The sequence below is a fragment of the Pagrus major genome, chromosome 11 (genome assembly GCF_040436345.1).
Source record: "Pagrus major chromosome 11, Pma_NU_1.0".
Classification (NCBI taxonomy): Eukaryota; Metazoa; Chordata; class Actinopteri; order Spariformes; family Sparidae; genus Pagrus; species Pagrus major.
This window is the reverse complement of record NC_133225.1, coordinates 22,643,020-22,666,936: the sequence shown is the minus strand read 5'-3', so window position 1 is coordinate 22,666,936 and position 23,917 is coordinate 22,643,020. Positions and strand designations below refer to the sequence as shown.

Below are 23,917 nucleotides of genomic sequence, written 5' to 3'. Positions count from 1 at the left end.
CATTTTTTGGGAATCCTTGAATAAAATAACCCTGAAATGACGAATTTCTTGTATTGTGTATTGTTGTCATTCTTTCACTTGTTGGTCACGTATAACTCATAAACAAACTTGAAAAGATGCAGTCATTTCATCACAAAAATAGAAAATCACAAAAATTAGCAAGGGTATGAATAATTTTGAGGACGACTGTATATGGCTGCCTTCAACTGGGTAAGAACTACCGTATTCACGAGAAGAGTCCGTGTGAACAGCCCCTCCTGTGGTGTTCACAACCTCGAAGTGGACATTTTCTGAAAGAGTTATTGAGCTGTGACATGTTTGCTAACATTTTCAGAAATGGCGAAGGTCATAGAAATTATTTTTTTGGGCTGATAATATTATTAGTTATATATTACTATTTGAGTTGTGTACAGTCTTTCTTAACTTTATATATCTGAGGTCAATATTCCTAACAGCCTCATCTTGTTTATGCCTTTGCATTTCCTGCATTACGTTACTTGCTTGCCAGCTTGCTAAATTGTTAGCCTTGGCTTCTACTGTAGATGCTGTTGTCTAGCAGCAGTGTTGTCATGACTTAACCATGTGAACGCCAAGTATATTGTGTACGCAACTTTCCACAAGTTCTATTTGAAGGCAGCATATGACTTCAGTTTCAGTAAATTACTTTTAAAAAAAAAAACAAAAACCATTGCATATATATATCTTATTCCTAACCCCCATGACACCTTGTATGAGTTATGGGCGGGACTTCTGGCACGTCCTGTCACTTAACCGGAGCTGGCATTTTCCATGGTAACAGGACACTAATCTTAGTTCTTAGAGTGATTGGTTCGGCGTATCATTCATTCATGAAGATTTAAAGGTTAGCAAATTCATCCAGTGAATACTACTCACACTAAAATTATTGCTTAGCCTATATAGCTAAAGCTTCTTTAGCCTTGAAAGTGCTGTCATCATACTTCGTTACTTACAGAGGTTATGCGGAGCACTGGCAGTATCACCCATAAATGTTTCCCTGTCAACTTCCCCAGGAAACTTGTGGATAAAGTACAGTTTAAGAATGACAAAATTTAGATGACCAGTGACTGACCAGACACTCACTGCCAGTGTTTTTGTTAATCTGTGTACCGGACGCTGTCGCTTGGGATCAAAACACTGTAATGGTTTAATACTCTCGCCCTAGTCCATACCATGTTGTGCGCAGAGAGAAAGAGAATGAGAGTGAGAAGGGAGGATGTAGTGAGTCAACTGGTCCTGAGCTGTTGATCTGTTTGAGGAAAAACACTCCCCTGCACAGTTTGATTTTTAGAGTTATTCTCTGGGGAGCTACATTTTTCTTATGTTTATAAACCCAATTTTAGGGCCATTAGTAAGGCAAATCTAACAAAAAGTGTCTCAGCCTACATTCCACTGCAGGATCTCATAAAGGCTTTTGGCAGCGTAACACACTCAATAACTTTTGACAGAGATTTTTACAGAATAATTTGGGGACTGGTATTACTTTCCCCTCGACTCCTTTTGTGGGTCCTAACTCAGACTTGGAGCAGCGCTGAACTAGGTTGTTCTCACTGAGTTTTAACATTTGTAACACATAGTCAATCTGTCTGCTCAAGTCACACACCCACACACGCACACAGAATGGTGCGCTTTGAAGCTAAGGGATTTATTTAATTTCCCATGTCATCGATTTCACTTAAGAAGCTGAAAGCTTGCAACAATCCATTATTTCACAAGTATTTAAATATTGTATTTTCAGATATTTCAATTCCCTTTTCTTTCATAATTTACAGTGCGTCCCAGAAGCATTTGGATAAAAAACAGAAAAACTTAAACGTCATAGTGAATATAAATTTTGAGGGGACTGTAAAGTTCATCTTGAGGACGCTTAGGGTGCAAATACTCTGCGAGGATACATTCTTCTTCTTCTAAACAGTATGAAATGTTTGATTCCAGGAGACAATTATTTATACATGAATGTTTAAATAAGAATTTAACAAAGGATAAAGCATAATTTCTCTAAAATGACTCCTCTTTAACAGTACAAATAAAACAGGATTGGAGAAACATGAAAGAAATGAGACAACAGATAAAGCATTGTTTCATCCACTGTGGTGTTTTATCTGCGCCTTTGTTACACAACAGTCTCTCTATTGATGGCACACACACACACACACACACACACACACACACACACACACACACACACACACACAGGGCAGATGTTGCCCCAACACATATGGTTTGTGTCACATCATCAGTGAATTCACTCTCATGGAAACACACATGGGAGTTCTCTAAAACTGAACTACAGCCCTCACTCAATTCCTCCATCTGTCCATCTCCTCCTTCTTTTATCTCTTTCCTTCTCTCTCTCTCTCTCTCTCTCTCTCTCACACTCACACACACACACACACACACACACACACACACACACACACACACACACACACACACAGAGTAGACGGAGTAATGTGTACCAGGTGTGTGTGTGTGCGTCAGCGGGATGTCTACTAACAAACAGTTCTGATGCAGAACAAAGGAGCAGAGCTATCAAGTCACTGTTGCTCTTCATCTTATCATCCTCTTTTCCTCATTCCTCATAATCTGCTCTGAAGAGCTTCACATTACTTGTAATAGCAGTTGGAATAGTTCTGTATGCCTCAGGAGGGTTGAGCCGCAGAGATTAATGCAGGGTTGGCGGTTCGATCCCTAGTCCCTCTTGGCCACATGTCATCGTGTCCCTTGAGCAAGACTCTGCATGGGTAAATGAGCAAACTGTATGTATATGTTGTGGTCTTAATGCATACAGCTTATTAGAGGCAGTTTGGTTCTTGCATAAGGAGCACAGGAATGAGTCTTGTTCTACCCCACTCCCTCACGATCCATACCTGCCAACACTCCCAATTTTCAGTTGAGTCTCCCTATTTTTAACTCTTCCTCCCGCTGTGCTCCCAATCTGTAATTCCCCCCGTGAATCTCCCGATTGTCATGGTGAAACCAATTTAACAAAATTGACAAAATGTATGTTGACTTTTTTACACTCTGGGATATGCAGTCTCTCTATCGCCTTCTTATCTTGGTTTCCTCTTGGGTTCCCTCCCAGTTGCACATGTTTGTTGTAAATCCACTGGGATGTCCAGGTGGCCATCAGACAAACTATAAAGTAAATTTCTTTCAGCTGCTTCTATCCACAATCTTATTCTTTTCATCTCTGCCCACAGTTCATGAACAATACATTAAGGTTGGAGCTTCAACACAATAGTTTGGTACCACACGTACACTACTGCAGTGTGTACTAATCCACCTTGCTTCACCATACATGTTTTCCAGCAGAGTACCTTGGCCTCAGACCTGAAGGTGCTGCTGACTCTCGCCTCGTTTGCTTCTCACTCAGCTGCAAATTAAATGTTGGTTTAATATATATAGACAATCACAGTTATGATGAGCGATCTGGTCAAGTAATAGTATTACAATCTACTTAATCGCAATCACGGTCCCTGATCTGAACTGTGATTTTTTTTTTTCCTCAATTTTGAATTCCCCCTGTTGGCTATAGCCATCACTCTATTGATTTATTCACCTAGCACAGATCTGCTCGTCAATAAGGTTATGTGAAGTTAAGAGACAGAAGTAAGAGGACATTGAACGCCTCATTCACTACCGTTCACCTAAGAAGTAGATTTAAGATCGATCACGATCCAAAATCATCAGATCGTCCACCCTTAAATCACATCGTTAAAATCAAAAGGTAGAAGGAAATGATAGAAGGGGAATATGTTGGAAAGATTTTCAACAATCGGGCACTCCTCCTTAGATTTTAAAGTATCTCAGTCATTCATTTGGATTACCCAGTACAACAGCTGCAAACAACAGCTCTCTAGCCCTACACATCAATTTTAATTCCTTTTCTTTCCCCTCCTTTTCCCACAGTCATTTCCATTCCCTCTGCTGTTCAAACTTGTCCGGTGTTTAAATATAATGTCTGGTTGAGAAATGTTACATTTACTTCACCGTAACCGCCAATTCTGTCAAAATATTGTTAGAAATGCCAGCTCATGCTCGCAGGGCATTTGAAGGAATACAACAGGTTTTCAAATCCGAATCTGTTTTTTGATTTTGCCTTCTAAAAATGTTCACAAACCTCGTGTAAATAAGGCAGTTTGTCCACCACCTGCTACTGTACCAACATGTCCATTTCTCTCTTGTCCATACTTCCTTCCTTTATCTGTCCGAAATATAGTAGTCAGCATCTTTTAGTAGTTTTATTTTCAAAGGAGACAAAGCACAGGAAAAAAAATGATTAAGGGAAACAGAGAGCGAGAGAGAAAGCTCTGGCGGGAATTCAGTCATTGTGGGCACATGTGGTTTGAGAGGTGAGGAAGTTAACCACTGAGCTATCTCCAAGCATTTGTCTTGATGATCGTCCTCCTGATCTCTTTTTTCTTTCCCTCTGTTCTCTCTCCTTCAGCCTTTCCTCTCCTCCCACAAGCCGCCGACTTCAGTTAGCTCTGGTTGGTCCTCATGTTTTTCCAAAGGTCTGGCTAAAGTCTAACATGCCTTTCGGAGGGATTTTTGGGAATTTGTTCCGCTACTTTTCACTCAAGTACCACAAAGCCTGAAGTGTGTGAGTGTGAATACCTATGGCATATGTGTGTGTGTGTGTGTGTGTGTGTGTGTGTGTGTGTGTGCATATTCAAAATGTAGTCAAAAGCATATTCGTGTCCACTGAAATGTTCTGTAGAATCTCATTTATCATAAAAGTACACTTTCATTTAATCTAGACTATGACAAATATACTTTGAATAGAATATGTTGTAATTTTAATAAGCAGATTTTTAAAAATTAGATTCATCTTACATACAGTACATGCAGTACACAGTGGCAGTGTTACAACTGGTGAATGAAGCACTGTAGCACCGACAAATCATCTCTAAAAACAGCTTTAACCTCACATTCACTACTTGACATCAACCACTGGACTGCATGTTAAAATGTGGGCCACCAGGTCAGATTTCGCAGGAAATCTGCTGAATAACTTTGCAGGAGAAAACATGAAGAGGATGTTGTTCTTCACTTCAGACAGAGCTTTCTAGTTCTCAAAATAGCTGAAGGTGGAACGCTGATGGAAAGTCACTTTCAAGTTATTTTTTGCTTTTTACAGAAGAAAAAACGTCTTTTATTGCAACCAGGTTTATCTGAAATTTGGTCTCACCTTCAAGAGATACTTGCTGGAACCACTGTGTATACCTCATGGAGACGTCACAGTTCATTCGCACTTACAGAAAGATGTTTAAAAATGCTTCCAGGACTAGGAATTGTGCCACAATACCTTTTTTTTAAGTACAGAGAGCTGGAATCAACTAATTAGGTCTAATAAATTGAGCAGACGGTTCCTGATTTATCCATATAATATTTCATTATTTAAAGCAGCTATAAGGAACTTTAATATTTTGTTGATTCTGGCAGCCCCTGGTGAACAAAGCAGTATTAGTACCTCTTAATATCTTGATCCTGCTCGCATGTGCATTTGTTTTTGAAGTGAGTGAAAGAAAGAGGCGACGCATATTTACCTCCGCCAAGGAGGTTATGTTTTCACCCATGTGTGTTGGTCGGTTGGTTTGTCAGCAGTATTACACAAACAGGTTGCTGTAGATGAGTTTTCTATTCGCGGAACTGAAAACAGCATTTTAAAAAGTATTTGAAATAGTGATGTTTTGATATCGGCGCTGCTGTTCTTTTTGGCACCAAAAATAAAAGAATAGTACATCCAGTCCTGAATGCTGCACATATGTACTGCAGGGTCGAAAATATAGAAACTAAACTCTGATGGGCTGATGACAAGCTGAACACATAAATTACCATAAATAGTTTTTCACATTGCACCCACTGAACTGGTGACTGTGAGTGGAGAGTGAGCACATCTGGCCTGTCGCTGTCTCTCTTTGTCTCCCTCTCTCTCTCCCTCCACCTTTTTCTCTGGACCTTTTTCACTATTCGTCTTTCATCTCTTCTCTCCTTTTCAACTGACACTCACTTCTTCTCCCCCTCTATCCACTTCGAAACCACATCTCTCCTCCCCTCCCGCTCCCATTTCCTCTCCTCCCTCTTGCTGAGTGTGGCTGTCATCCCTCTATCGTGGCAGGTGAGGCCATAAAACAGCAGGAGAGGCCACGGGGGGCCCCAGAGACAAGGTGTGTGTATGTGTGTGTGATTAATTATTATACAGATATCTGAGGAGCACCAACGCACACCGTGCACACACGCGTACATGGTCATTAATCTGGGCTCTGTTGTTACAGTGTGTTGGTGTGTTAAACAGTAACATCTCTGACCTCTGCTGTGTGTCTCTCTCACACACATAACTCATCATGTCGCCTTCAAGGCCAAAGTGTCCGTCCGTCTCTCAGCTCCTCTTACACAAATACAGTGCTGGTACTTTAAGTGATTTACAACATCCAGGTGATATTTGAGAGTGTAAGGTGTGTACCCTCTACATATCACAAGTGTTTTCATCTTAAATCTATTAGCCTTGACTCCCCCTTCCTCCCCTCCCTCACCGCTCTCTCCCTGCTGTTCTACTGACTATGTAAAATAATAAATACTCACATTCATTACTTCAGTAAAACTAGTAAAAATAATCTGATATAAGTAGAGCTGCAAATATTATCAATTAATAGTCAACTATTAAATGAATCACCAACTATAGTGATAAGTGATTAATCGGTTTGAGTCATTTTTGAAGAAAACAAAGTCAGAATTCTCTTTTTCACCTTCTAATTGTGAATATTTTCTGGTTTCTGAATCAGTAAACTGAATATCTTTGACATTTGAGGATGTCATCTTATTAGACTTTGACAATGAAAATAATCATGAGTTGCAGCCCTACTTATGAGTAAAACATTACTGTATTGGGCTTTTATTAGAATCTGAATTTAAACATGTTGATGTTGCTGATTCCAGCCTCTTAAATGTCAGGATTTACTGCTTTTCTTTGACATTTATGATAGTTAATGAAGAGTCTTTGACAATGACAGGAAAAGGACTCAAACCTGTGATATCGTAATTACATGGTGTGCATCCCATACCTCCATTCACCACAATACCCAACCTACTTTCTATTAAAATACATCTCAGCACTAATTGAGCACAACTCCTTCACCTGATTATGATGATTTACCTGGATTTGTTGAGCACTCGAGCTACACTGCTTTATGTTTAATAACAGGATGATCATACCAGGATGTCACATTTACATGTTAGCACAATTTCTACGACTGCCTATAACCTTAAGACACCTCCGGACTGGGTAGCTCCCACCTAGTAGTAGGTAGTTTAAGCCTTACAGGGGTGGAGAGTAGAAGAAGAAGGAGAGGAAAAGGTGTCAAGATGAGGCAAGGAAGGAAGTAGAGGAAGGCAGCACAGAGATGAGAGGTCAGGAGGAGAAGAAGACGAGTGATAATGTGAAGACCGGAGACAAAAAGAACAGAGGATTATAGAAAGGGAGGAAGAGAGAGGTATTGGGGAGGATGAAGGATGAGAGGAGAGGAGAGGAATGAGAAATTAAACATGTCTGTAACTGATCAAAGTGGCAGCTGAGGAGGAGGGGGGAGTGCAGAATGGGCTGGGTTTGGATGCAAGATAGTGTGTGTGTGTGTGTGTGTGCGTGTGCGTGTGTGTGTGTATGAGGTGTTTTTGGGGAGATTTTGACAACTTCGCAGCACGTGGTCGATTGAAGAGACCCACGAGAGCTCCTTGAAGAAACACATCACACTTCAGGATCTGGTTACAATCCTGTGTGATTATGTGTGTGTGTGTGTGTTAGTGTGTGTGTGTGTGTGTGCGTGCGTGTGCTTGTGTGTGTGTTGTATTATCTCCCTGTCTCCTCATACCCAGACTCCTTGAGGAATGCATAATTAACCTACAGAGGAGAAAAAGGAAAATAAGTTAAAGTGATACTTCTCTCTAATTGTATCCTTTACAGACAAAAGCTTCAAAGGCAGCTGTAAAAGGTTTGTAATTTCCTTGTTCAGGGAGAACAATGGCTGTGGTCAGCTCTGCAGTTTTAATGGATCTTAATGTGACAAGCCCATAGAAACTTTGCGAGTGCACCACACTGTTTTAAGGAAAAAGATTGAGCCAATGAAAGTAATAGCTAAATTGAAATGAGTAATAGGGAGAGAATATTTTCAAACAAGTCAAACAAGGAGTGTTGGGCTCCTTTCTGGCCTTTAAAGAGGGAATGTCTGACTACATTTGTCCTGGCACCTGGTAGATTGGTTGATTCAGATGTAACTGTTATACTCATGGCACATTTTTTATTTATTCTTACTGGAGTTTTGTGTTTTCCTCAGGTTATATCTCATGTTGAGGCTGTATTGAATAGCTGTGTGCAGTCTGGGTCAGTTTTAGGGCAGAAATGTCTGTGTTTGTGGATTTAGGTCTGTCGTACCAAAAGGACTCTGGTTATACTCTGCTTGTCTGATTGGATGTTGTCTGTGTTTTCAATAAAAAAAGAGAGGGGGTCAGTGATCATGTCTTTTGAATGTTATGAGGTATTATAACATCTGTTCTGTTCTGTTGTCCTGTAAAAAAAGTACATTTAAAAAAAGAAGCTGCAGCACACATCGCATCATTGCATGTCCAAGTATTTATGTTGATCAATAAGCGGACTAACCATTTTATTATATTCTAAATACCATGGCCATCCAGACAGGTTGTGATGCCTCAAGGGACACTTGTCAAAATCAGGAGCACCTGTGAAAGACCACACACTGGCAGCCTGACAAACTAATGAACTGACTGCATCAACTCTCCTGAAAAGCAGCAATTTTATCCCATTTTCTCCAATGAGTTACGCATTCTGGCACCTGTACCCCGACTACTTCTTCTGTTTGACAGAACCGGTGTGCCACTGCCAGTGATACGATGTGTGTAAGCTGCAACCGATGATCATTTCACCATTTTTAACTTTTCAGTTTATAAAATGTTATAAAATGGTGAAAATGCTCAATTTCTCAGTTTCCCAGAGCCCAAGGTGACAGCTCAATATGTGCTGTTCTGTCCGACCAGCAGTCCAAAACTTAAACATATTCATTTTAAAAAACACATTTAAGAAGCTGAATCCAGAGAATGTTTTGCATTTCTTACTAGAAAATGACTCAAAATGATCATGTGATTATCAAAATAGATGCTGATTAATTTTCAACTATTTGTTGCAGCACTAGATGTGTGTTGCACTTTAGCTTTGACACCTACATCCGGTCATAATTTCATAGCACAGTCCACCTGTAACTCCTTTATCAAAATACACTATACATGAAACTGTTGCATACACTTCTATATTTCAAAGTTACATAATACAAATGTGTGCTCATCCAGCTTTTACACTCAGTTTACAGTTTTACAGATTGATGTCTGAGGACAGAGGGAAGTAAGTTGTGTCATAGCAAGACAACAAACTTTATTCAACTTCATTCCTTTATTTTTGTTTACCTGTTTATCAGCAGTATGTGAAAGAATGTGAAATAATTGCAGTACCCACAAATAAAGGTTTTAAAATCAAGAAAAAATATTAGAAAACTCAGATGTGTGTTGATATTGGTAAAAAGCATGGTGATAATGTTTTTTGATGAACAGTATAGAAGGAGTTTGAGTTGTTTCCCTCCGGTGTTTCATCACTATTGGAATCCATTGTAACATACATCAACCTGAGCTGACCGCAGCCTCCGTTCCTCCAACAAATTACAACCATGTTCCAGCCACATTTCAGACCTACAGATCAGAGTGTTTAATACTCCACGGAGAGATTTCAGGGTGGAGTATCACTTCAAGCTAACTCAAACTTTTTCTTCCATGACTTAAATCTGATGACCCGATGGTACAACATTAAACAGCTATCACGCTTCTCGGTGAAACTCCATTTTATGTCCCAGAGGTGAAAAACCAGCACATGTGGCTTCACTGGCTTTGGTTTGTTGATGCTGTACGAATCCCAGTGACAAGTTTGTAGTATTTGTACTTTATTTTGTACATAAAATAAACGTTTATGTGGTCCTGAATGTGTGCTCAAGTGTGATGATAACCCCTCAAAGCCCACACTTGTCATTTGGAATATTTATAGTCATCAGTCTGCAAATGAGCCAATTTAAAACAGCTTTTGGAGACTTTGTCATCCAACAGTAGCCTTTTATTTGTTTAAAGATGAAGCTTTTATGGCTTTTTGTTGATTCCATTTGTTCCCCTGGAATCAGTGCGATGGAATAAATTGTAGAAATGATTGAAGCCAGGCACGCTGAGGGAGACAGACAGAGGGAGAGGGAGAGCAGGGGGGAGGAGGTTGGGGGTGAAACCGCAGTTTTTATATGTTGTCTGGTTTTAATTTGGTAAGAGCCATCATTCACCAGTTCACTGAGGTGGCAAACCAGATGAGTGTGTGCATGTGTGCTTTAGGAGTGTGTGTTTCTTTTGTGTTCCCTACCTGCTTAAATGGTAAAAGCTCGGTCTAAAACCCGCTGTCACTTTGTCGTTTATCCTTCTTCTAACACTGTTTTTTTTTTCTTCAACCCTCAGCTATTTAAAGGAAAAGTCAGACTTTTATGGAAATGTGCTTGTTTTTGCTTTCTGGCGTAGAGTTGAAGTGTAGAGTGTATAAGATTGAGACCACTCTTGTACGAGTGGCGAGAGTCAAACTGTTTTTTTAAGATCTTTGATTAAGATTGTAGAAAAGATGTTTGTTTGGTACAGACCCAAACAAACGTCACATCATCAGGATTTCGATTTGAAATTGAAATTGTGATAATGATCATTCCCACTAATCGTTAATCAAAACGCAATATTTGGCAAATTAAAAAAAACATGTTAAACCATTGCTTTAAGAAGGTGTTGATGCACAAATTTAGTTTTCTTTACTTATGGGTGATGAAACAAGTGTAAACTGTGACACCCTTAGTTTAATGCGCCTTAAAGACTCATATTTTGTTTCTTTTCATTTGTTTATGTGTAGTGCCTTCAGCCATGCAAAGATCTGTGGGAAACCAGGAAGGTCCTCTCTCCGAAGTCCTGTGAGGTAAAACAGAAAGAGTGTGTGTATGTGTGTGTTTTTGTGTGTGTAAGTCACAACACCCTCGGTGGCGGTGTCACTCCACCTGGTCCAGAAACTTGCTTTTGTTGGCACTATGAAGCAGTTTTTTCTTATGAAAGCTTGTGTTATGAATAACATATTTGTGAGCTTTTAAACGTATACATTTGAGAGTGTGTATTTTGTGTGTGTGGCCCTAAATGATTATTTGTGAAGCCAGTCGCTGTGGTCTTCAGATTAGTTTTTCATCACAATAGCTGAAGCATGTTACTGGCTGGACGGATGACTGGCTGGCTGGTTAGGAACACAGGGTAATTCAGAGTTATTAGCTAAAGCTGATCTGCAGCCATGTGCATAGACATTGAGAGACACACATGCACACGCACGCACACACACACACACACGCACGCGCGCGCGCACACACACACACACACACACACACACACACGCGGTTAAATACACACAGTTAAACACACCCCCTTTCAGACCAGATCTCAAGAGCTGCCTTCAAAGTCAGCAGGAGTTTACCAAAGGAAACACTTTCACCTCCTCTGTGTGTTTTTCTGCCCTCTTGTGTGTGTTCATACATTACGTATTATTTCCGTTATGTGTCAACTGTAGTAATAACAATTCCCCCCTGTTCTTTCTCTCAGAAGCAGACAGAGTGTGTGACCAGCAGGGAGTTTCTGACCTCTCTGAGGTCGTCCCGTCAGGGTGACTGCCCTCCGCCTCAGCGAGCCACTGGGTTTGCTGCAGCCTGTGTGGAGAGCTGCTCTTCAGACCAGCATTGTCCCTCCCCCAGGAAATGCTGCTCTAATGGCTGTGGACACACTTGCCAAGCCCCAGCCAATCTATATAAAGGTAAAGGCATGTTTCCTTGCAGCTGGTTAAGTCTTGTTTGTAACCTCTTGTGGGCTCCATTATATGCGGCTGCTAAGCTGATGGAAATAGTTTGAAGAAGTTTTGATTGTTCCAGTAAGCATGACAACGGGCTGATTTAGTTAGTGCTGCTGATTATATGCTCATATTATGCTCATTTTCTGGTTCATAATTTTATATTTGGTTACTTCTAGAATAGGTTTACATGGGTGCCCCAGTAGCTAAGTTGGTAGAGCACGGGACCCACGTACAGAGGCTTTATCCTCGCTGCAGCGGCCCAGGGTTCGAGTCTGACTTTCAGCCCTTTGCTGCATGACATTCCCTCTCTCTCTCATCCCATTTCCTTTCATCTCTCAAGGTGTCCTATCCATAAAGCCATGAAAGGCAAAAAAATACATGCAATTACAGATCTTTACAGACTTTTAAGATCTTTTACATTAACAAGGACCTATATAAAACACTGGAGGAAAGGGGAAAAAAACAAGCATATAGCAATAGGTCTCCTTTAAAAAACAATTTCATGTCAGCTAATATGCTATAACTGACCGCCAGTGTTTGTTGCAGTACTTAAAACACTGAGCTTTGGGAGGGATGTTCCTCCAAAGCTTGATGACATCTAGCTTGTTTCTATGGTGTTTAAATGTAGTTATTGTGAGTCAGTTTGGTTAAAAGTGCCTGCCAAATGAGTGAAATGGAATTTAATGCAATAAAGATCCTTAAATACTGCCTGCCTGACTGCATCTGAAGCCTCAGACAGCCCCGGCGTGGTTAAAAGCTCCAGTTAAAGCCTGTATGGATCTAGTCTGGAGTGCAAACTGCCTCAGACGCCTGTGTGCTGGAGATTGGGCAGCCATAACAATTCATTGTTTGAGTGATGTTAATAATTTTGCTTTACTTGCTTTACTACCTGTCAAATATAATCACTTTTCTGTTTGCCCCTTCTTATTAAAATGTAATAAATTAACTTATCTCTTCTCTCTCCTCCAGGTGTTCCCCTGAAGCCTCGCAGAGAGATGAGCTTCATGGAGGACTCAGAGGGTCATGTGAAGGTGGCGTGGGTGTCAAAGTTCAACGTCAGCGTGGAGCCGATCGTTTACATGCTCCAGTCCCGCTGGAACGTCGGGATTCATCCAAGTGAAGACCACGCCTCTCCGTGGACAACTGTTGCCATGGTAACTACAGTCACCAGCATCCTCTCACCTTTTATCCTTTGTCCTTATTTGACCTTTAGAAGGTTTGAGCTATTGAAAACATGAAGACTTAGAAAGAAACATATCCATTGTGTTGGAGTTGATGTGAGGCATACAGTGACTGTTTATCCATGTTTTTTGATTGTTTTCTGGAGAGATACTTTATCATCCTGTTAATGCTGACCTCTCTATATTATTGGGGGGTATTAGCTGTGGCAATGTTGATGTCAGGAAGCTAATTGCTAGAAGAAACCAACGTCCCATGAGGCACTGAAGCTATAAAGATTGTTGCCTGTGCCTTTAACAGTGGAACACTGCCACAAAGTTTGTAACATATCTTTACCTCATAACTCTCAATTTGCCTCGAATGATGAAACTTCTCAGCTATGGAGATGGATGTTAGACTGTGTTTCCACCTCATCCGTCTGCTGCCTTGCTGTCTAAACCTCTCCACCCCAGCCAGTCTCCCATTCTGCCAGGGTAAACCGTACATCTGCGTGTGTGTGTGTGTGCACTGTACGTCCATGTGTGTGTGTGCCTGTGTGAGGTTAGGTAAATAAGCAGAGCTTAAAAAGGAACCACAGGCAGCCACAGTCGTTCCACCGGCTGAGTCTGAATGACTGAACGCTCATTATAGACTTAAATAGATGGCAGCTCGTGTGTGTGTGTGTGTGTGTGTGTGTGTGTGTGGATGAGTAGATTTTAAGCAGTGATTACATTTGCGCTGTCAGTGAGACAAAACATGTGAATGTTTAGCAATTTTAACCATAATTTTGGCAAAACGTTTAATTTCGCTATTATCAGATGGGATTCCAGTCCGGCTGTGTTCATCTGACTTTCCAGCTCATTGACTTTGAAACTTATATGTGTAAAAGTACACCAGGCTTTATGTCATGCTTTTGAGGGAAGATATGATATGAATTTGTGAGACATGACAGAAAATGTATGCTTGGATTTAAGTGAGCTGTTTTTATAGCTGAAGATAATTATAATAACAGTGAATTCAAGTCATGAGATTAATTTTATTGTCATTGTAAAAACAAAAGACAAATTACAAAACCCTACCTGTAGTTCTCTAAGCTACAATCACACAAAAACAACTATACAAATAAATGGATAAATGATAATAAGGTCACAAAAACAAACTATTCATGGTGGACTGTGGAGGACGAGAAGAAGTCTCCCATTCTGAGGAAAGGAGCTGCTCATAGCCTGGTGGTACGGCAGCGGATACTTCTGTAACTCTTGTCAGATGGCAGCAGGGTGAACAGGCTGTGGCTGGGGTGGCTCTTTTAGTATCCTTTGGGCTCTGTGCAGCCATCTCACCTCACCAATATCACTAATGCTTGGGAGATGGGTAGTTTGGGTACCAATGATTCTCGGGTTGGTTTTAACGATCAGCTGTGGAGTCTTCCTGTCCTGGGCCATGCACAAACCAGTTTCTATTGTTCCACTGTGAAAGTTTACAAGAAGTTGGCACAGGAAATGTACCTTTCTTTACTTCAGAAATAAAACCAGTTCTGTGAATTTTTATTTATTTTTTTTTTTTTTACCAGGGTTGAGATGTATGATGACCATGACAGGTTGTCTGTGGTGTTGATCCTAAAAAATGTCAGCATTAAAAACTTGGAATAATGTTAAACAAAAAGTTTGACACTTTGCAAAGTATGAATATTCGCTTTCTTGCCAAGATGAGATGGTTCATAGCACTCTCATATGTGTGCCACTCTGGTTTGTGTGCTCTCTGGGAAAAATACCTATTTCTCAAGATATATTTTCTATATTCTATATGATGAGTGTTTGTTTTTGAAATTAGAAAAACAATATTTAAAAAAGAAAAAACAATTGTAGTGGGACACCAGGCAAAAAACAGTGTTTTGCTGTTTTTAGCCTGTTGCACCTTAACTACACCCAACAGTGATGTCACGGAGTACACGAGGACATCACTGAGGTAAAATGAGAAGTTAAACCACTGGTGGTCAAGATTTTTGTGAGAGTATTAAGTTACTCTTTAATCTGTTAACAATCATATAGCCCGATTAATGCAATCATTAACAAACGAACTGTGATTACCAAAGATGGTTACAGTTATTGTCTTTATACTGTAATTTTATCTGCCAGGTGAAGAAAAATGATAAGACTGTAAATGCTCAAAATCTTTAACAAAAAGTATTTTCATGTCATTTGACAGACCCTGTCTGAAGACGTGGTTCTGTCAGACTTGAGATCTCAGCGCTGGTACCAGTTCAGAGTCGCAGCCATCAACAGCCACGGCAGCAGAGGCTTCACCACACCCAGCAAACACTACATCTCCAGTAAAGGTAATACAGTCTGAACACATGCACTAATTTTCTTCAGAGGGCTGTTATGACTGGTCTTCAGAGAGAGATGACTCCTTCTGCATGTTCCCGTAACCTGTCTGTGAATTTTGATATTCTGTCATGAGACGCTGAGCAAAACACAGATTCTTGTGTTCCATTTGTGTCATTTTACGAGAGATATTACACCCCTCTGAGGAAGCGCCTGAAACTCGGGAACACTTCCCTTCCTGTCCTTCCCTGTTCTTTCTCTCTCCTTCACTCAGAGTTGATGGATAAGGTACACACAGCAGGAGAACCATCAGCCAGTCCATAAAACACAGACAGGAAACAGAAAATACACACATAACTGCACATGCACATATTCACACATACTGTACGGACACACACATACATATACTGTACACATGCTCCTTCAGTTGGTTTAGTGCCAGAGTGAAATCCCTGGAGTGGGTCAGTGAGAGAGGGTGAAAGTGAGAGTAAGACAGGCACACACACACACACACACATGCACACACACTGTAGGAGGTCCTCACTCTAATGCTTAGCAGACTTAGGTCATATTGGTGTTGCGCCAGGATTGGCTAGTGATATGAATCCCCTGCCAGGATTGGCTAGAGCATGTTTGTATGTGAATAATGACTTCAGGTTGGACCGAGCTTTGGAAAAAGGTTCTTTATCAATTGAGCACTTATGGGAGATTATGAAGAGGTGTCTGAGATAGCATTTTCCACCGTCTTCAACAAAACACCAAAAAGTCAAATTCCTCAGGCTTCTAATGGAGTTTAGATAATATGCAGCTTGTTAAAGAAATATTTGGACGTTTTGTGAAAAAACTCTCATTCGCTTTATTGCTGAGGGTTAGATGAGAAGACTGGTGCCACTCTCATGTCCTTTAAAGCTAGAATGATGTTTCTCCCATCTAAGTGAATACAAACAGTTGTCTTTTTTTATGCTCGAGGATTAAGGTTATAACACATGCATCCAAAGAAAACACTGACGGAATCAGTAAGCGAAAAAACATTTAAAACCCAGTGACAGTATAAACAAACCACAACATCCTGAAAGAATTGGATTTATCTGCATAACAGATGGGACAATTATAAGATGTGCAAATTCAAGTCTCTCAAAGAGGATTTTTTTTTTCCTATGCTCTACTAGACGATCACTTGTAGCAATAATGTTACTATTCTGACATGTAAACCCACACTCTGATGGATAGAATAGAGAAAATATCCTGATAAGAAGTTGATCAACCAAACAGCTTGCTTGCATGCAGGTCTGCACTGGTGTGTATGTCAGTGGCCAAATGTTACCTGTTACACCCACCAGAAGCACCACATTAAAGCCACATTAAGGCTTTAGCCAGTAGCTGGTTAGCTAGCTTATCTTAGCATGAATAACAAATTGTGAAAGCTACAGTTTGTGCTTTAACAGGGGATTATGTGGGATATTATTATTATTGTTATCATTATTGTTATTATTATTATTATTATTATTATTATTATTATTATTATTATTATTATGTTGATGATGTTGTTATTATTAGGCTGAGGGTAAACTCAATTCCTCCTGAATGCTTTGAGATGCAGATTTTGTTACCTTTAGATGGAACCAAGTTAGCCGTTCCCTCTGCTTCCAGTCTTTGTGCTCGGCTAGGCTAATCGGCTGCTGGCTTCCAAGCAAGCAACCACTTTGAAAATTGTCCCACACATAACCTGCCTCACAGAAACCACAAAGTGTAGTTTTCACACTTTAGTGTTGTTAAGGTTAAGCGATGCTAGCTGGGTGCTGGCTAGCTATAGCCTTATTTGCAGCAGACAGAAATGAGAGATGGTATCTACAAGTCATAATAAGTAAAAGTAAAGATAAAATATTACTTCGGTAAAAGTGCTAATACTAAAAGTAGTTGACTTAAAGTCTTGAAATATCTAATATTAAATGTACTTAAGTATCAAAAGTAATTTTTTGGCAAAACATTTACTCAAGTATCAAGAGTACAGATAAAGTATATATTTATTTATGTGTGTATACACTGTATACTATAGGTTGATTGATTATTGGATCCAATATTCAGCTTGTTTCTGATTATCACAATCAGTTGATTTAAAAAATGAGCTACTTTGGCTCTGATGCAACATGTAATCTGCAAAGTAACTAGTAACTAAAGTTGTCAAATAAACATGGTGGATAAAAAGTACAATATTTGCCTTCAAAATGTAGTTGAGTAGAACTACAAATTAGCAGAAAGTGGAGATACTCAAGTAAAGGACCTCAAAATTGTACTTAAGCACAGTGTTTGAGTAAATGTACTTAGTTACATTCAATTACTGGTGTTATATATCTTCTCATCTTTGGAGCAAGAAAGCGCCAAAAACATTGAATTATTCCTTTAAGTTTGTGTGTTTATGTATGCATGTGTGCCCTTTGTACATATTTGAGGCCAGGGTTAAAGGTTAAAGACACACTTAGACATTGTAAATACCATCTGATCAGAGTCAGAGTCTTGTGTTTCCAGTTCATTGGCCTGATTAGTCAGGGGCTGGAGGTCAGGGGTCACAAATCAGGAAGCTGGCAGATGTCAGGATGGTTGAAGTTTCTCCACTGTGACCTGATGTGAACCAGAGAGAGAATTTGAATTTCAAAATCCCTTTTCCTCTTCATTCAGATGTTAGGGTTGCACACGACCTGCCAGCAGTAATTAGGAGGGAATGTCTGGATCTGAAAACTCATCTTCGTGTCTTCGTCTCATGAAACAATGGACTGGAATTAGTTGATTGAGGAAGACGCACAGAATGAAAAAGGCCCTCAGAGAAGAACAAGTTTGGTTCAATTACTGTTGGCACTGAGAGACACCCTGCTTGGTCCAAAGAAAAACCACACATGCACACACAAACAGGCCAGGTCTCGCAGCCCTGATATGTTGTCCTAACTTTGATCTCTGCAGCTGGGTCAGCCAAGCGCAGTCCGTGGCCTGTGGGAGGCCTGCCATGGGGGTTGTAGTTCTAATCAGATGCATTTTGTAGTTTTAATCAAATACAGGATTGGGGTTCGAGGTTCTAATGAGACACAGCCAGTGTTGAAAGAACGAGTGGCCTCCGGATTTAATCTCAGAGGCAACAATAACTTAGCGGTGGTCGCGTTTGGTCTGTGTTGTGGTAGCTACTGAAAATGGAAGCTTCAGGGTTCTCTGGTATCGCTCAGCTTTGATGCTATGAATCTAATCTAATCTTTGTAGACTTGATTAAGACCAGGAGGAAATTAGCCTTTTCCCCCCAGAATGGTTTCTATATTTTCTCCACTGCAGCACATTAAAATCAAGTTATTAGACAATTCAGTCAAGCTGGTGAACGGCCTCGACTTCGTGGGAATAACGATCTTAACCTCAATTAGTGTTCACAAAATCTTTATATAGTTTTAATGCTTCCTTGCCACTGGGACAATGCATGACAAACAACATGATCTGCAGACTTCTCTTTGCCTGGCTGTCTGTATGCAATATCTTCATGGTGGAGACATGCAGGGCTGATAAAGTACCTGCATTTATTATTTTGCTGATAATTTCTGCCATTTCTTTCTTGACATCTTTTTTCTCTGACCATCTCTCCCTGCAGACCCCTCACCTCCAGAACTTCCAAATAATGTCAGAGTGAGCAACCAGACTTTAGACTACACAGGCTCACAACCGGGGGCACAGCTCACTGAAAGGTAGGCTATCTCACCAGATGAAAGATGATTAATGGGGAATCCTGGTATTTTTACACCTAGGCCCTACGTTTATATGTTTTGCTTTGTAATAGATTCATACTTACCAAAAGTTTTTGAATCTATCCAGTAGATCGCCTCGGCTGGCAGCCGTGACACAGCTGCAGTGGTTAAAGTAATCCTTTGGGCAACTGCAGCGGTCAAAGTAACATCCATTAAAAGTGCTTTTTCTTGCCACTGACAGGCTGAGGTTGTTATTCTAAGTGTCTGAAAAAATTACAGAAACAATTACTACAAAGAAAGACCTTTTTGTTAAATAAAAGGATTCCATTTTGTAATGTTTTTGGAAGAAGATGGTTGAAACATGAGTCAGAGTTGGATGAAAGGAGTTAACGTAGAGGAACTGCTAGCAAGAATTAATTTCCACTGTCATGGCTGAATATTTAACTGATTTTGACCATCAACATGAGACATGAGATTTCAGACTTGTGTGTCTGGTTACAAAAAAGATTTTACTTTTTAACAAAAATTCAACAAAAATTCAACAAAAATCATTTCTGTAATGTTGTCAGACACTTTGAATAAAAACCTCAGCCTGTCAGGGGCAAAAACATGCACTTTTAGTGGACGTAACTCTGACAGTCATAGTTGCCCCAAAGGATCATGTTGCAGCCAGTGCAGCTGTGTTGCACCTCCCAGCTGAGGTCTACTCGTCCGGTGAGATCTACTGGTCCAGTTCCAAAACCTTTAGTTAATATGAATCATTTACACACCAACACATGTAAATATAAGGCCCATGATTAAAAATATTGGCAGTCCCCTTTAAATAGATTAATTGATTTGCTGTTTTCCTTGCTGGGTTAGTTGCTAAGCATTCTTTTAGAACTGCAGGCTGCAGATGTGGGCAATTAGTCATAAAATGTGGTCCAGCGGATAGTCGTTATCCGACTGATGCAAATTACAGTGCATCCTTGTTCAATCATATATTGCAGTATGTTTTCTATTTGTGTGCAGTAATGCTAAACAAGGTCACATAAAGTTCAGACCATGTCTTGGATCAGCAGAGAAATTCCAATGCACATTTAATAACAGAGGTAAGGATTTAAATTGTAGCTTCTGTTCAACATGGTCATAAATGTTTGAGGCTATACTGCACAGATATAGAATAAATGAGAGATAGCTAACCCAACACTTAACGCAATTGAGAAACAAGTATTGAATCTATTTGATTGCCACTCACTGCAACGTGTTCAAAAACATTTCCTTCTAAACTTCTAAGGAAGTACCTTTCTTTCTGCTTCATTACCGTGAATTTGTTTACATCCAGGTTGGTACGTTGTTTGACTTGCGGCTGTCTCTCCTCAGGTCGAGGGGAAGTGGGGTCACAGTGGCGGTCTTATTAAGCTGGGAGCCCCCCAGAGAGGGAGACCTGCCAGTCCACAACTACAGAGTCACCTGGATGCCTCGACATGCACACACAGTGCACAAACACGCACACACTCTGCATGCACACACACATACAGTGCACAGTAACATGCACACACGTCCTGCACACTCACGCACACCAGAACAGGGTAAAAAGGAGAGCAACAGCAGAGTGACTCAGGGGGTAAGGAAATGTTTTTATAAAGTCTCCCTTCAGTCTAAAATATGTGTTTTCTTCTTGTTCCTACCGTTGAATGTTTGAGCTTCACTGTGCAGAATGATGAAAGTGCAGAGGTTGACACTAAAAGGCTGTTTTCACGTTCATTCCTGAATGTGTAAATTTTCTCTGTGCTCACTGAAAACGTGATTTGAAAAGGTGGGCCCACAAGCATGATTTGTGACATCACAAACAGTTTGGAGGCCAATCCTGGTCCAACACTGAGACATCGTTTGTCCAGGAGTAAAACTTTAAAATGAAAAATGTATACATATTCATATATTCTGAAATTTTAATGAGGGAGAAGGAGCAGGTGCCATTTTAAAGATTTTATTGTAGAAATTATACTTTTTCTGCAAAAAGCATGTTTTAACAGTTTAATTACGTTGTATGCTGAAGGAAATACCGTAGTGATTATATACATTTGGATGCCTACAAGCATCCTGCTCTCAACATTATCTGTATAAAATGTCATTATAAAAGAATGACTCTAAGTGTGACATGGATATTTTCATGGCTGAATAACTGAAATTGCAAAATTTTATTGTGATCCCAATTCCATTATTTTCCCCTTTTCTGTGCAGTGTTCACACATCTGAAACACACATATGAACTCAGTGATCGATTCATATAGGCCACATAATATCCCATTGATATCTAAATTGTATTGTGATCTCTGCACATTGTCAAAAAAGGCTTACACACTCCCATATTTGCACGCAAGTATGAAACATTTACACAGCAAAACATGTAAATATAGGGCCCAGGTTTAAAAATACCAGATTCCCCTTTAATATTAGACATTTAATGATTATCCCAAGTTAATTAATGTCCTGTGGCTAGTAATTAGGTGGAGAATAAGTCCCAAATGATCAAAAATGAGGCAATGAAAAAACCTGCTCTTGCTTTTCTGCATAGTTGCTAATCTTTTGTACTTAAAACTTACATCCAACTAAAGTTGATAAAACGTAATTAAGGTTTTCTAGATGTGGTTTTATGTTGTAACATGCTGATATATTTACCCAAACAATTTTAAAATGTGCACCACTTCAGATCTGGTTTTGACATACTCCCCCTAACATCACTGTTTGGCACGCTTTCCTCTTCTGCAGACATTTTGTGCATATGTTCCTCAGTCAGACAGACATACCATTATCTTCATGGGACATAACTTTGTTAGAGTGCAGCCTTTACAGCGGTGAAATGACACGACAGCTTAGCCATGTAGATTGACTTACAACCGAGAGGGGTGGCTTTCGTGCATTCTGATAACGCGTTTAACTTAAGTCGAAGCATCTGGGAATGTACTGACAACATGTCAGTCACCGAGGGCATTAGTGAGAGAGAAGAGAATGACGGGATGTGAAGTTATTTTACAGAGTAATAAATGGAACTGTTGCTATGTTGTTGTTGCTCAATTCAAGGAGGAACTTCTTGAGAAATGCAGCAGCTTCATATTTAATGCAACAATGACAGTCAAGAGGGTGGATTTTTCTATTATGATTATAGGTGTGAGGATGAGGTAATAAGTTCAGAATGCAGCTAAGTCCAGTCATCAGCAGCAAAATACCCATAATCACAGTTAACAATGCAGATATTACAGCTTTGACGCAACACTTATGATTGCCTGGGTAGTGACTGAATCTTATCTTCCTTTGCACAGGATCCTTCGGCTTACACGCACTTCAGATGTTCAACTCTAAGGTTAACATTCACTTCAAGAAAAGGGACAAAAATTAAAAGCATAAACATCAGAGCTTCAAGGTTTTAATGCGAGTGCTCTCATATGGACCTGGCTATCCTAAGTAGTGATGGCGATCCCAGACTGAGCCTGGTGGAGCCATTTATCTGTAGTCTGCTCCTCTGTTCTGCTTGGTTGGGAGGCCTGGAATTTAAATGAGGCCCCCTAACTAGTGTTTCCTACTTGCAGCTGCATCTACCCACACACAGAGACAGCAGCCGCATCACAACAGGTAGACGGGAGCCAGAATAACATCCCTACGCTGTCTAAAATAGTTCCCATATCACGGAAGGCATTGATATTTTATTGCTCTCCATTAGCACACCATAATACACTCCCTAGATGTGTATAAAGCTTATATCCTGTCAATCAGGAATGTATGCAGGACTGGAGGGATTAAGCCTTAAAGCTGAAGTAAAAGGGGGAAATTGGAGGAAGTTCTCAAACATGGAAAAACCTCTGCTGAATCAGTGCTTTTAAATATACATCAGCTTCTTATATATAATGTCCACTGACATTATACTCCAAAATAGAAATCCAGGCTTCTCTTACTGTCTGTGTTTCACAAATACACACACACAGCTGTGCAGGCCATATGTTTTGTCTATCTCGAGCGTAATGGAAATACTTCAACCCCACTTTGTCTGCAGGTCACCAAGAAACTGCTTTTAACTTGCTTTTGTCTCATTCTGTCTTAAGTGTACACACATACAGAGCCACACACACACTCACACACGCATATGCACTCGCAGACTTTTTTATCATCCGAGCATCTCTTTGTTGTGACTAGCTCGAATCACAGATAGACAGACCTGACTGACTAAGAGCCTGTTAATGAGCTGTCAGTCAAACAGTGGGCTAATGCAGAACAGGTCTGGAACTGTCAGTCACAACGCAGGGCACGCACAACACTCAGCACAATGATGAAGACAGGAAGGATATTGAAGATGGTTGCAATAACTGTGCTGGCTACAGTGGTGATTGAATTTAAGGACGTTTTTCACACAAGTTTACAAGAGTTAACTGGTTTCATTTGGCACTATTTCTATAAGTCAGACTGACAGACTGAGAAGAAGCAAACAAACCACCGTCCAAAAAAAGATATCTCTCATTTTCTCATTTTTTGATGTGTTGTAGGCGCAGTGTGAGCTGTGGCTGCAGGGTCTGCTGCCTGCTACTTCCTACTTCCTGTCGGTCCAGACAGTGGCCTACTGGGGTCAGAAGAGGTTGAAAAGTCCCAGAGCCCAAATTGTCTTCACCACAATAACTCATACAGGTAAATATCTTCTTCATAAGACATTGGTGAACATTGTCAGCCATCCAGGTCATGGTAATACTAAGAGCCATATCGTAGGCAACTGATCC

General features: G+C 40.2%; 1 protein-coding gene across 2 annotated transcripts in view; it reads left to right on the top strand.

Moving 5' to 3' along the window:
- anos1b (anosmin 1b) overlaps nt 1-23,917 on the top strand; it is a 48,134-nt gene that overhangs the window by 18,704 nt on the left and 5,513 nt on the right. The window contains exons 3-9 of one of the 2 annotated variants that reach the window (XM_073476763.1): nt 11,003-11,065; nt 11,734-11,938; nt 12,944-13,128; nt 15,338-15,467; nt 19,079-19,172; nt 20,535-20,778; nt 23,690-23,828. In XM_073476763.1, the coding sequence (XP_073332864.1) occupies nt 11,003-11,065; nt 11,734-11,938; nt 12,944-13,128; nt 15,338-15,467; nt 19,079-19,172; nt 20,535-20,778; nt 23,690-23,828 (1,060 nt within the window). Of the gene's footprint in view, nt 1-11,002; nt 11,066-11,730; nt 11,939-12,943; nt 13,129-15,337; nt 15,468-19,078; nt 19,173-20,534; nt 20,779-23,689; nt 23,829-23,917 lie in introns of both variants that reach the window. The other variant, XM_073476762.1, reaches the window with a different exon arrangement.